Genomic DNA, 13755 nt, shown 5'->3' with positions numbered 1-13755 from the left:
ACTCGATGCTACAGCTGTTGGATACTGGCCAACAGCTGTGGTGTGACCGCGTACTCGATACTACAGCTGTTGGATACTGGCCAACACTGTGGTGTGACCGCGTACTCGATACTACAGCTGTTGGATACTGGCCAACACTGTGGTGTGACCGCGTACTCGATACTACAGCTGTTGGATACTGGCCAACACTGTGGTGTGACCGCGTACTCGATACTACAGCTGTTGGATACTGGCCAACACTGTGGTGTGACCGCGTACTCGATACTACACCTGTTGGATACTGGCCAATACTGTGGTGTGGAGTTGGAAAGGATGATCATGTATTATAACAAGTCAGGGTGGGATAGCATTTAGAGAAGAGTGCTGGAAAAAACTCATGCAATTGACTTATCCTTTGATGACGAGCGTAGAGACGCCCTGTTTTGTGTTGAAGGCGTTACCGATGTCGCCGTGCCGACGCCATTGTTCGGGGGGCGCGTGAGCCTGGCTCTGGCCTGACCGCGCTCCGCGTCTGGCCGTCAGACGGCGCCCCGAGCGCGGAGTCGGTGGTGGCCTGGATCCTGGAGCACCTGCCCACCAGCGGCTCCAGCTCCGACTCCGAGGAAAGCTCCCTCTCCTCCGACGACGAGCGCGAGGAGGAGGAGGACGACGACGAGGACACGAGCACCTCCGACTCGGCGGCCGCCGGCGCCACCGGCTACCAGGCGCCCGTGCAGGTGATGATCTGGTGCTCTGGAGGTATTAGTGGTGGGGAGCAGTAACACCCACGCTTTTACAAATGATAACTATCCACGCTTTAGGCAGGCGGGTGGGATCCATATCAGTCCACGCTTCACGTGCACATCCTGTGTATGATAGTTGTGGTGCTAGCTTAAGTAATTACCGGTGATAATCGCAGATTATTATTGATTATTATTATTGATGATTATCTTGCATGATTATCGATGTTATAAGTGTTTTAACTCCTGTTAAAGTTGTGGTAGGCGTTCGGAGATAGAAGGCATAGTGTTGGGCATTTCATGACAACAAATTTGTATGCACCCATATGTGACCACCGAAATACACGCAAATGTGGTGCACGCGCAGTGAACTGATAGTCCGTATCATGACGTGTCTCCGCTCGGTGGGCCGGACGTCGGCATGGCACGGCTCCCTAGACGATACAGTTGTCTCGCCGGACGGTCTCCGGCCGGACCCCGAATCTCTGGCCGGACCCGACGGTGCCCTCTCCGCCGCCAGCCGGGCCCGGCCGAGGCGTTCCGCCGGCGCCACCAGTTCGCCTCGAACGACGACTACGCCCTGTACGTGCGCACGCACATCGCCGTGGGGCTGACGGTGCGCTGCTGCCGCTCCTACGAGGAGGTGCACGAGGGCGACGTCGGCACCGTGGTCAAGCTGGACCGCGACGGCCTGCACGACCTCAACGTCCAGGTGCGCCGCCCGCCCTGCTCGCCCGCCGCCCTGCTCGTCCTCCAGACTCGGCTCGGCGCTGGCTGTGGGCGCCCGCTGTGGTGTCCGGCGTGGAGGGTTAACAGCCGCCCGCGTTTTGTTCGGGCAATGTAGTTTCAGAACAGCGTGGGGTGCTTTGGATGTTTGGCTGCTACCACGTCCGCTGCCGTGTACGCGGCCGAGAGGAGAAGGTGGCATCAGTGCCTCTGCTGACTGGGTAGAGCTAGCGGCATCCGCTTACGTCGCGATGCGGTGCAGTGTAGAGTCCGCTTCACCGCGCTACCCCATTACGGCGTGGTGGCAGTCGTGAACCGCTTTGTGTGGATCGTTGCCGCCGGTTTCCCCCAGCGGTCGCCTCGTGTGTGTGTGTGTGTGTGTATGGTAGTGGGAGACGGAACACGGCGCCCGTTGGCCGGCATTCCTTCCTGACGGCCCGGTCCGACCCCAGGTCAACTGGCAGCGCAAGGTGGGCACCTACTGGGTGCGCTACATCCACGTGGAACTGTTGGGCGTGGCGGCCGTGGCGGCGGCCACCACGCACGTGCGCGTCGGTGATCGTGTGCGCGTGCGACCGGCCGTCCACACGCCCAAGTACAAGTGGGGCTCGGTCACCCACCGCAGCATCGGCATCGTCACAGGTCAGCGAGAAGGGGTGGCAGCGGCGTGCGAGCGGGTTACGCGGCCGGACTGCGGGCTGCTGTGTTAGCTGGCAGGGGCGTCAGCAAGCCACCGTCGTGGGAAGTGTTGGATCTGTTAGGCTTCGGATTAAAGCACATTATTAACATCGTGAACTACTGTATGCGGTGTGCGAGTGGAGCATACCTTTCTGGCTGGAGCTGGTGATTTCTGAGGGCTTCCATCTGGCTGCGGCTACCGGGGCCGACCGGAGTCTTCTGCCTCTTTATTACTGTTCTTACTGTATTACTGTATTGTTGCTGTTCGGTGTGTAGGTGTGTGTCGCTGGTAAGTTGTAGACCCCACCCCAGCCATCCGAACAGCAATTACCACATTTGCGACTGACTGTTTTCAATATATATATATATATATATATATATATATATATACATATATATATATATATATATATATATATATATATATATATATATCTCTCTCTCTCTGTACATAATGCATATGCATATATATCATTTGTAGCAGCAGCGGTGATATGGTCACCGCCACCACCACTGGCTCTCCTCCGACGGTCGCGTCTGTGTAGCAGCAGCGGTGATATGGTCACCGCCACCACCACTGGCTCTCCTCCGACGGTCGCGTCTGTGTAGCAGCAGCGGTGATATGGCCACCGCCACCACCACTGGCTCTCCTCCGGCGGTCGCGTCTGTGTAGCAACAGCGGTGATATGGCCACCGCCGCCACCACTGGCTCTCTTCCGACGGTCGCGTCTGTGTAGCAGCAGCGGTGATATGGCCACCGCCACCACCACTGGCTCTCCTCCGACGGTCGCGTCTGTGTAGCAGCAGCGGTGATATGGTCACCGCCACCACCTCTGGCTCTCCTCCGACGGTCGCGTCCGTGTAGCAGCAGCGGTGATATGGCCACCGCCGCCACCACTGGCTCTCCTCCGACGGTCGCGTCTGTGTAGCAGCAGCGGTGATATGGCCACCGCCACCACCACTGGCTCTCCTCCGACGGTCGCGTCTGTGTAGCTGCAGCGGTGATATGGTCACCGCCACCACCACTGAGTCTCCTCCGACGGTCGCGTCTGTGTAGCAGCAGCGGTGATATGGCCACCGCCGCCACCACTGGCTCTCCTCCGACGGTCGCGTCTGTGTAGCAGCAGCGGTGATATGGTCACCGCCACCACCACTGGCTCTCCTCCGACGGTCGCGTCTGTGTGCGGCGCCGGCAGGCATCAGCAGCAACGGCCGGGACGTGACCATCGACTTCCCGCAGCAGGGCAACTGGACGGGCCTGCTGACCGAGATCGAGCCCGTGCCCACCAGCCACCCGGGCGTCAGCTGCGCCGTCTGCGCCGCCGCCCCCATCGTCGGTGAGTGGCGCGGGCACGCCGGCGGGCCGGGTCTGGGCGGGGGTGCGGTGCGGCTCGCGGCGCAGGCTCTGTTGCACACAGCGCAGGGGAGGTCGTTCCAGCTCAGGTCGGTTTGGTCGCTGGACCTGGCGGCGCAGGAGGTCGACATGCGGTGAGGTTTGGTGCGGGGGTGGCGCTGGACCTGGCGGCGCAGGAGGCTGACCTGCGGCGAGGTTTGGTGCAGGGGTGGCGCTGGACCTGGCAGCGCAGGAGGTCGACATGCGGTGAGGTTTGGTGCGGGGGTGGCGCTGGAGGCTGCCGTGTGGACGAGACCGGGCGGTGGGTGAGGGAAAGCACCGATGTAGCACGCTCGCCGCACTGGCCATTGCCCTGCAATGGAGAGAGTTCGTCCTTCCTCTCCGGTGTTGGGTGGAAATGCCACTGCCAGACGGCCCTACCAACCAGGGATGTACCCAAGGAAAGGGACAAACCCCCTCCCCCCCCCCCGTGCCGATCGGTTGAAATAGATACGAGGTGATTTCGCTGGAATTTATTGGAAACTCACACGGCGTTGGAAAATAATGACTCGCCCTAAGAATAATGTTGCTAGGCGCCTGCTATCAGTCCAGAGAGAGAGAGAGGATCAGTAGAGTGGCGCCATCTGTGTACCGATGTGCCAGCGTGCCGGCGGCCTCTGTGGGGCTCAAGGTTATGTGCAGCTGCTGCACGGTGGTGGGTTGTGGTGGTTGCGGCTCAAGGCTGGCGGGTGTTGTGACATTCGTGTGAGAAGATTGTTGTCTTCAGCTGTTGATATCTGTCAAATGGCAGAGATGTCACGGCGATCTGTTTGTGCCCTCCACTCACGGCCATGAATCAGCGTAAAACTCTAAAAATGCCAGAAAACAACAGGTATCTGGTTACTTCATCACCACACTCTGTATGCAGGTACGTGGTTCTCGATTAATATAAACGAATGACCGTTTCCCTGTTAACCGCGGTTACCCAGACCCAACGGACCCCCGGCCCCATCCGTGCCACCCCTGCTTTCCAGTACGCCAGTGATGCTGGCGACATGCCCATTGATGGTGCGTTCGGCCTCCGTTCCAGGACCGCGTTACATCTGCAAGGTCTGCGACCGCTGGGACCTCTGCGAAAGCTGCTTCAGGACCACGCGTGGCCACCGGCACGGGTTTAACCGTCTGGTAGAGCCGGGTTAGTGTCAGAGCCGCCAGCCGGCCCGTGGCAGGGCTGACAACTGGCATACGGGGCCTCGTGCGGCAGCTGGTTGGCATTGTCCGACCCGCGGATGATAGACCACTTTGGTCCGGGCTGTCGACTTGCTTGAAGTTCGCCCCAAGCTGCGATCTGGCGTCTGCAGCAGGTCACAGTTCGTGTCGCTCAGCGCGCAGGCGGCCGAGCTCCGTCAGTCTGTGACGTCCCCAAGGAGCGGCGCGGCCCGCGGCCGCCGCCGGTCCGGCCGCGCTCGGCTCCAGACGGGGTCGTCTAGCGCGCGCGCCTCGCGCTCGGCAGGTGGCGCGCCGACGGCGGCCGGCCGACCGGGCCGCGGCCGCCGCCGGTCCGGCCGCGCTCGGCTCCAGACGGGGTCGTCTAACGCGCGCGCCTCGCGCTCGGCAGGTAGCGCGCCGACGGCGGCCGGCCGACCGGGCCGCGGCCGCCTGGCGCCCGGCGACTCGACCTCGCCCGGCGCCGAGGGCCTCATCACCGAGTTCCGGCGCTGCGTACGCGGCCTCTCCGTGTCCAGCCGCGAGAGCATCGCCAACAGACTGGCTGAGGACGTCAGCGGCTTCTGGCAGAGCTGCGGCACCCACGGCAAGGTACGTCACGAGGGGCTGCGGGGCAAGGTACGTCAGAAGGGGCTGCGGCACCCACGGCAAGGTACGTCACAAGGGGCTGCGGGGCAAGGTACGTCAGAAGGGGCTGCGGCACCCACGGCAAGGTACGTCACAAGGGGCCGCGGCACCCACGGCAAGGTACGTCACGAGGGGCTGCGGGGCAAGGTACGTCAGAAGGGGCTGCGGCACCCACGGCAAGGTACGTCACAAGGGGCTGCGGGGCAAGGTACGTCAGAAGGGGCTGCGGCACCCACGGCAAGGTACGTCACAAGGGGCTGCGGCACCCACGGCAAGGTACGTCACAAGGGGCTGCGGGGCAAGGTACGTCAGAAGGGGCTGCGGCACCCACGGCAAGGTACGTCAGAAGGGGCTGCGGCACCCACGGCAAGGTACGTCACAAGGGGCTGCGGGGCAAGGTACGTCAGAAGGGGCTGCGGCACCCACGGCAAGGTACGTCACAAGGGGCTGCGGCACCCACGGAAGATACGTTACAGGTTCCTGCAGCATCCATGACCAGCTACGGCACAAACTGCTGGCACGCCACGTATCTCTGACACTTTCTCCAGGTTTGGCACAAATAGCTTCAGCACTACATGCTGCTTCAGCGCCAAATACCGCTTCAGCACCGCATACTGCTTCAGCGCCACATACAGTTTCAGCACCCCATAATTACAGCTTCAGCACCCTCAGCGAGTGACGGCACACCCACGACAGCCGTGTTATGTATACGCATCATTTAAGTCACCAAATTCGGCCTCCCTGACACCTGTTAACTGGCTAATAAAACAGTGCCGAATTCTGCAAGGAACCATCTACTTTTGGGGTACTTATGTAATGTAGAGCACACCACAGATCTGGCTGCATTGGCCACCGGATGATTTCCCTCGGCGCTGGGCCGGCTGTGCAGGGGCGGGGTTCAGCTGTCGTGTCGCGTCGGTGCGTGGCGCCCCCTGACGCGGCCGCCGGGGCGCCGCAGCACTGGATCCGTCTGGAGATGCAGCCGGGCGTGACCGTGCACAGTCTGCAGCTGCTGGTCTCGCCCGAGGACGGCTCCTACATGCCGCACCTGCTGGTGGTGTCGGCCGGCGCCCAGCTGACGGCGCTGCGCCAGCTGGCCGCCGTCACCGTGGCGCCGCACGAGACCTGGGTCACGCTGCTTTACGACCTGGCCGAGGTACGGACGCTCGGCGTGGACCGGGGCAGCCGCAGACTTGCGGCGTCCCAGAACTGGGTTTCAGGCCTGGTCCGCGACGCGCAGGTCGTTCTGGTCAGGACCTAGAAGCAGGACCTAGAAGCGTTAGAAGTTCAGTTTGGATATGGTGAGGGATCCTAACTTGATCTAGATTTGATTAGTTTTGATGCAGTGTAGGATCTGATGTTTTGGTCAGGGGTCACACGGTCCTGGAGGGCTCGTTCGACAAGTCTCCATTTTCCGCAAGACGCACCGCAGCCCTCCGATGTCAGCATCATTATCATATCATACCATGCATCAGGATCAGTATGATTCCTCGGAACGGTGCTGCGCTGGTGCTGCCACTCCCGGCCGGTGCCGGCGTGTCATGACCGCCGCATGTCCGCTGTCGACAGTACCACCAGTACATCGAGATCACAGTGCGCGAGTGTCGCGAGGGCGGCATCGACTGTCGCGTGCACGCCCTGCGCGTGCACGGCCGACAGCGGACCGACGACGAGACGGGCGCCGCCACCGTCTGCTTCCTGGCCAGCGACGGCGAGGAGGTCAGCTCCGACTGGGGCCCATCGTCTCGTAGGGCTGCGGGCAGTTGTGGCAGGCCGTTGTAGTCTGACAGGAGGTGAAAACTTGCCCAATGCGCTAACCTCGTGGACGGCGAGGTGCTCTGTCGATGTCGATGTGTCGCAATTCGATTATAAAATATCGTGCAGCTGTTGTAGTGGCTATGGTGCCGTTGCCGGCGGCGCTGCCACTGACGCCTTTGATACGAGTGATGGGCCAGCCGGCGGTGTCGCTGTTGGTGCCGCTTCACCACCGGCCGTCTGTGACGCCAGGAGGTAGAGAGCGGCTACCTGGGCGGCCGGCCGGCGGCGCGCGGCGTGCCCGGGCCCGGCCTCCAGAGCCGCGTCTTCGTCTGGGGCCTCAACGACAAGGACCAGCTGGGCGGCCTCAAGGGCAGCAAGATCAAGCTGCCCGTGCCGTCCGAGCCGCTGAGCAAGCTGCAGCCGGCGCAGATCGTGGGCGGCAGCAAGTGCACCTTCATCGTGTCGCAGGACGGCAGGGTGAGCTCCGTGCGATACTGGTGTGCTGCCATCTGGCAAGACAGCCAGCCAGCGAAAGGGTTTGTTCTCTGCTTTGCCGAACCGTTTCGTCATTCGTCGCTGTCCTTGCTATCAATGCGTGCAAGGTTTGCGTACCTAGAGTCGCATGTCAGGCCTAAATGACAGCTTCAACCAGCTAGCTGTACACGAGTTCAGTTGGGGTGGTTGCCGTTTGTATAGTTAGTGTCGGGTGAGAATGCAGTCATTCTCATCGGGATGTGTATGTGTGTGTGGGGGGGGAGGGGGGGCATTCTCATCGGGATGTGTATGTGTGTGTGTGGGGGGGGCATTCTCATCGGGATGTGTATGTGTGTGTGTGGGGGGGGGGGGGGCATTCTCATCGGGATGTGTATATGTGTGTGGGGGGGGGGGGGCATTCTCATCGGGATGTGTATGTGTGTGTGTGTGTGGGGGGGGGGGGCATTCTCATCGGGATGTGTATGTGTGTGTGTGGGGGGGGGGCATTCACATCGGGATGTGTATGTGTGTGGGGGGGGGCATTCTCATCGGGATGTGTATATGTGTGGGGGGGGGGGCATTCTCATGGGGATGTGTATATGTGTGGGGGGGGGGCATTCTCATCGGGATGTGTATGTGTGTGTGGGGGGGCATTCTCATCGGGATGTGTATGTGTGTGTGTGGAGGGGGGCATTCTCATCGGGATGTGTGTGTGGTGTGGGGGGGGGGGGGCATTCACATCGGGATGTGTATGTGTGTGTGGGGGGGGGGGCATTCTCATCGGGATGTGTATGTGTGTGTGTGGGGGGGGCATTCACATCGGGATGTGTATGTGTGTGTGTGTGGGGCATTCTCATCGGGATGTGTATGTGTGTGTGTGTGGGGGGGGGGCATTCTCATCGGGATGTGTATGTGTGTGTGTGTGTGTGGGGGGCATTCTTATCGGGATGTGTATGTGTGTGTGTGTGGGGGGGGCATTCTCATCGGGTTGTGTATGTGTGTGTGGGGGGGGGGGGCATTCACATCGGGATGTGTATGTGTGTGTGTGGGGGGGCATTCTCATCGGGATGTGTATGTGTGTGTGGGGGGGGGGGCATTCACATCGGGATGTGTATGTGTGTGTGTGTGGGGGGGCATTCTCATCGGGATGTGTATGTGTGTGTGTGGGGGGGGGGGGCATTCTCATCGGGATGTGTATATGTGTGGGGGGGGGGGGGGCGTTCTCATCGGGATGTGTATGTGTGTGTGTGGGGGGGGCATTCTCATCGGGATGTGTATGTGTGTGTGTGTGGGGGGGGGGCATCCTCATCGGGATGGTATGTGTGTGTGGGGGGGGGACATGGTAGGTCATGGAACCTAACCAGGTAGGTTGCGCTCCGCACGAGCTGTGTTCGATTCCTCAACTGCTGGGTGCTCCTGTATATTGCAATCGTATTGTTAAAGCTTTGTGATGCTGTGTGCCACGCTCTTTCTCTACCACGATTACGCACACACCGTCGTTGATCGCGGTCGAAACAGAATATTTCATGACCGGATGCGGCGTGCGCCTCGCCGCCGCGCCGCCGCGCCGCCGCGCCGCCTCGCCGCCTCGCCCGCCTCGCCGCCTCGCCGCCTCGCCGCCTCGCCGCCTCGCCGCTCGCCTCGCCTCGCCCGCTGACACGTGCCTCCGCCGGCCGCCTGGCCAGGTGTACGCGTGCGGTGAGGGCAAGAATGGTCGGCTGGGCCTCGGTCACTGCATCATCACGGGCAGTCCGCGCCAGCTGACAGCGCTCGGCCAGTACGTGGTTAAGAAGGTGGCTGTCAACTCGGGCGGCCGGCACGCACTGGCGCTCACCGCCGACGGCAAGGTAACCGGGCCGCGCCGTCGCCGACGCCGACGCCAACGCCGGCCGGCCGAGGCGACGCGGGAGGACGACCCTCTGGTGGCGCGCGGGGTGCGGTGTGTGATACCCGACCGGCGGCTCGGCTGGTGGCTTGGTGACGACCTGCCGCAGCCGGTGATGAGGTCGACGCGTAGACGGTGTCAGCTGTTCCGTCCGGCTGATTGGTAGGCCTGCTGCTGCAGGTGCCCTGCTCTGACGCGGCGTGGGTCCGCTACCACGGCGTCATGTGCGGCACGGGCCGCTGGACGCCATGGCACGCTGTCCTGGGGGGCTTGTGGGGCCGGCCTGACGTACGCCGTAGACTTGACGCATGTTTACGTCCCTGTCTTTCCCGCACCGGCTGACCGTTCTGGGGCGGGCTGCACCAGCCGGGCCGGCCGGCCGTCCGGGCGCGGCCGGGAGGGCCCGCCCGCCGGCCCGCTCCGCGCCGCCTGACCGTCCGCCCCCGGCGCCAGGTGTTCTCGTGGGGCGAGGGCGACGACGGCAAGCTGGGCCACGGCAGCCGCCAGTCGTGCTTCAAGCCGCGCCAGGTGGAGGCGCTACGCTCGCGCCGGATCCGTGACGTCAGCGCCGGCAGCTCGCACTCGGCCGCCATCACCAGCTGCGGCCAGCTGTACACCTGGGGCCTCGGCGAGTACGGCCGGCTCGGACACGGCGACAATGTCACCCACCTCACGCCCAAGCTGGTCAGTGGCCGCGGGGGACGGAGGCGGCACCAGTCCGCACTGCTGGCTGGCCGTTGGCTTCACTGGCGAGGGGAGCAGGCGTTGGCTTCACAGTGAAGGTTGTGCTCATGCTGTAGCGGTTGGGTGTGGGGGATTGGTACTGCATGTATATAATGTTTTGACTTGCGTGCGTCGTTATAAACGTGCCCACCAAGGTATTAGTGTTTTACTATTTATGAGATCGGTATGTGCTTACGTAAACCATTTCTGACACCACTTTATTACGTTATGTGTAACCAGTGTAGATTTGCCGTGCATGTCGAAGCCACTGATGATGCAGTAGCGGAGAGCGCAGCGCTCGTTTGACCTCTGGCGCGTGGCAGGTGGAGGCGCTGGCCGACCACCGAGTGGTGCAGGTGGCGTGCGGCTCGCGCGACGCCCAGACCCTGGCGCTGACCGACAAGGGGCTGGTCTTCTCCTGGGGAGACGGCGACTTCGGCAAGCTGGGTGAGCGGCTGCTCGGCGGGCCGGCAGCGGCGGCTCGGCGAGGGCTGCGTGCCGGGTCGCCGGTGTGTGACGGCACACTGGTGTGGTGTGTACGAGAGGATCGGTGTGAACTAGGTGGTGTGTTCTGTGGGCTAGGTGTGAACTAGGTGAAATGTACTAGGGGATCGGTGTGAACTTGGTGTGTGTATTAGGGGGTAAGTGTGAGCTAGGTTGTGTGGACTAGGGACTTCGTGTGAAATAAGCGGTGTGTACTGGGGGATCGGTGTGAACTACGGGTGTACACTTGGGAATTGGTGTGAACTAGGGGTGTGCACTAGGGGATCGGTGATGGAGTTGAGTGATGGTGTCGCCGAAGATAGGATGGTGCTGCAGTGTTGTGCAGCACCGACACGTGCCGGCGGCGGGTCTGCATTTGCACGTGTCCATCGAGTTGTTTGTCCGTACTGGACCATGTGTCAGCAGGCCATTTTTGTCTTCGCTGCTCCCAGAACGTTAAAAGTCAAGCCCTTCGACATATCCCGAGCGTTTTCCTTCCCCCAAGCTGCTGATTCCCAGCATTTTCCAGGCGTCCTCCATGTAATGCTGTGTACGTCGGCAGGCCGCGGCGGCAGCGAGGGCTGCGCCGTCCCTCACAACGTGGAGCGTCTGAACGGGCTGGAGGTGTGCCAGGTGGAGTGCGGCGCCCAGTTCAGCCTAGCCCGCACCAGGACCGGACAGGTCAGTAGAGTGTGAGGTGTGCCAGGCGGAGTGTGGCGCCCAGTTCAGCCTGGCTCGCACCAGCACCGGACAGGTCAGTAGGGTATGAGGTGTGTCAGGCGGAGTGTGGCGCCCAGTTCAGCCTGGCCCACACCAGGACCGGACAGGCCAGTGCCCCCCCCCCCCCCGCACCAGTTGCCGGTGCCGGCAGACTTCGCTTCAGATGGGACGCGCCTGCGATGCTGTGCATACCGCGTGGGGTTATGCGGTGTGCGAAGAGAAGAAGGAAGACCTTGAGACGAAGCGGCACTGGAGGCATGCCAACATTCTGCACGGGATGTGATCAGGGGCGGGAGGTTTGATTCATGGCGTCATACGGAGCGATAGATATCTAATGCTTGTCGTGATTATTATGCAACTGCGAATATGCATGCTTTGTCGCGCCTGGCCCGCAGGCCAGTGTAGATTGACGCCAGCTTCTTCCCCGACGGTCTGCCCTGGCCTCGGCGGCGTCCGCCCCGATCCAGCCTCCTCGCTCTTGGGGTCCGCCGCCGACCGACCGCCACCGCTCGCTCCCTCTCCCCGCCAGGTGTGGACGTGGGGCAAGGGCGACTACTACCGACTGGGCCACGGCACCGACCAGCACGTGCGCCGGCCCAGTCAAGTGGAGGCGCTGCGTCCGCACAAGGTGGTGCACGTGGGCGTGGGTGCTCTCCACTGCCTGGCCGTCACCGACACGGGCCAGGTGAGCGGACGACGCTGGGGCGGCTGCCGGGGTCGGGGCCTGGCTGGGGCCAGGTGAGTGGACGACGCTGGGGCGGCTGCCGGGGTCGGGGCCTGGCTGGGGCCAGGTGAGTGGACGACGCTGGGGCGGCTGCCGGGGTCGGGGCCTGGCTGGGGCCAGGTGAGTGGACGGCGCTGGGGCGGCTGCCGGGGTCGGGGCCTGGCCCGGACGGGACGCCGAGCAGATTGACGGGGCAGGTGCAGTTCGGGCGCGATTTTTTATGAATGTCTTCGCAGATTGGCCGACTTGGCCGGCTAAGATTGTGTTCGCTTTTCTGTCGTATCGGATTTGTGGATTCTTTCCAGGCGCAGAGGCGCAGGGGCTGTTCAGCGCTGTTCCTGCCAGTGCAAGGCCGGGAAGTTGGCCGCGTTTGTACAGCTGTGTATGGTGACACTCAGATGCTAACCCGGTTCTGCAGTGCTCCAAATGTTTAGATGTAACAAGTAGTGCCAAATTGTAATTGTAATTTGACCATTGCTCAAAATGCCATTTTTTGTTTGCCAGCCATCCCTCGACCTGCGCGTCACCCCACCGTGACCTGTCTGTGACCTGTCCGTGACCTGTCCTCGGCAGGTGTACGCCTGGGGTGACAACGACCACGGCCAGCAGGGTAACGGCACCACCCAGGTCAACCGGAAGCCGACGCTGGTGCACGGCCTGGAGGGGGTCAAGGTGAGTCGGGAGCTACCACCGGCGCGCCACGCGCTCCCGGGCGTCTGCGGTGGCGGTGGTGCCGCCCAGCCGTGCTGTTACGCCGCCCCCGCTCCCCCTCTGTTGGCATCGTCACACCCCGCGTCCCCTTCGCTTCTCCGCCCGCCCCGCCGCCCGCTTGCGTCTCTCCGCATCGTTGACACCGCATGCTGTTGACGGTGACCTCGGGCGGGACGCTGACTTCTCTTCCGCCGGCGCCTCGCCGCCGTGATGACGCCACTGCTCCCTCTTGATCGCCTCCAATGCATCTCTGACACCCCCTCCTATCGGTGCCCCCCCCCCCCCTGCCGCCCGTGTTCCCCTCTGGTGGCTGTCCCCGCCGTGCCCCCCTGACCCCCTGCCACCCGTGTTCCCCTGCGGCGGCTGTCTCCGCTGTGCCCCCTGACCCCTTGCCGCCCGTGTTCCTCTCTGGTGGCTGTCTCCGCTGTGCCCCCTGACCCCTTGCCGCCCGTATTCCTCTCTGGTGGCTGTCTCCGCCGTGCCCCCCCCCCCCCCTGACGCCGCCCCGCCGGCGGTTGCAGGTGTCGCGGGTGTCGTGTGGCTCAAGTCACAGCGTAGCCTGGACGACACCGGAGCCGGGCGCGCCCGCCCAGCACGAGCCCGTGCTCTTCCCCACCGGCCGAGACCCGCTCGGCACCGACATGTTCGGTGAGCCGACCGCGTGCGCCTCCGCTGCCGCGGGACCGCGGCGGGGAGCAGGGGCGGGAGGGGAGCATTGGTGTGGGGACAGCTAGCGGAAATTCTCTCGATTTTAAGATGCCAAAGATGTCCGCGATTTAGAGATGCTTTCATGTCTTGTAAGTTCTGAAATAACGCGCGTGCATTATTTACGAGAGCCGCTTCCTGCTTCACCTCTGTTGGGGCGTAGGTTCCGTTAATAACTTTTTCCAGTCATTTTGCGCGTTGTTTGATATATATATATATATATATATATATATATATATATATATATATATCTCTCTCTCTC

The 13755-nt window shown here is 62.4% G+C and overlaps 1 protein-coding gene across 1 annotated transcript in view; it reads left to right on the top strand.

Moving 5' to 3' along the window:
* HERC2 (E3 ubiquitin-protein ligase HERC2) overlaps positions 1-13755 on the top strand; it is a 72546-nt gene that overhangs the window by 38585 nt on the left and 20206 nt on the right. Inside the window, exons 49-64 of the mRNA XM_037221309.1 lie at positions 523-716; positions 1240-1431; positions 1898-2087; positions 3320-3460; positions 4547-4651; positions 5075-5274; positions 6269-6466; positions 6880-7029; positions 7318-7545; positions 9228-9389; positions 9881-10111; positions 10474-10597; positions 11196-11314; positions 11883-12038; positions 12651-12749; positions 13310-13447. Of these exons, the coding sequence (XP_037077204.1) occupies positions 523-716; positions 1240-1431; positions 1898-2087; positions 3320-3460; positions 4547-4651; positions 5075-5274; positions 6269-6466; positions 6880-7029; positions 7318-7545; positions 9228-9389; positions 9881-10111; positions 10474-10597; positions 11196-11314; positions 11883-12038; positions 12651-12749; positions 13310-13447 (2627 nt within the window). The remainder of the gene's footprint in view (positions 1-522; positions 717-1239; positions 1432-1897; positions 2088-3319; positions 3461-4546; positions 4652-5074; positions 5275-6268; positions 6467-6879; positions 7030-7317; positions 7546-9227; positions 9390-9880; positions 10112-10473; positions 10598-11195; positions 11315-11882; positions 12039-12650; positions 12750-13309; positions 13448-13755) is intronic.

The sequence above is a fragment of the Pollicipes pollicipes genome, unplaced genomic scaffold, assembly GCF_011947565.3.
Source record: "Pollicipes pollicipes isolate AB1234 unplaced genomic scaffold, Ppol_2.1 Scaffold_2555;HRSCAF=2994_pilon_pilon_pilon, whole genome shotgun sequence".
Lineage (NCBI taxonomy): Eukaryota > Metazoa > Arthropoda > Thecostraca > Pollicipedomorpha > Pollicipedidae > Pollicipes > Pollicipes pollicipes.
Note: the sequence above shows the minus strand (reverse complement) of the source record. Positions and strands in the feature narration are given on the sequence as shown.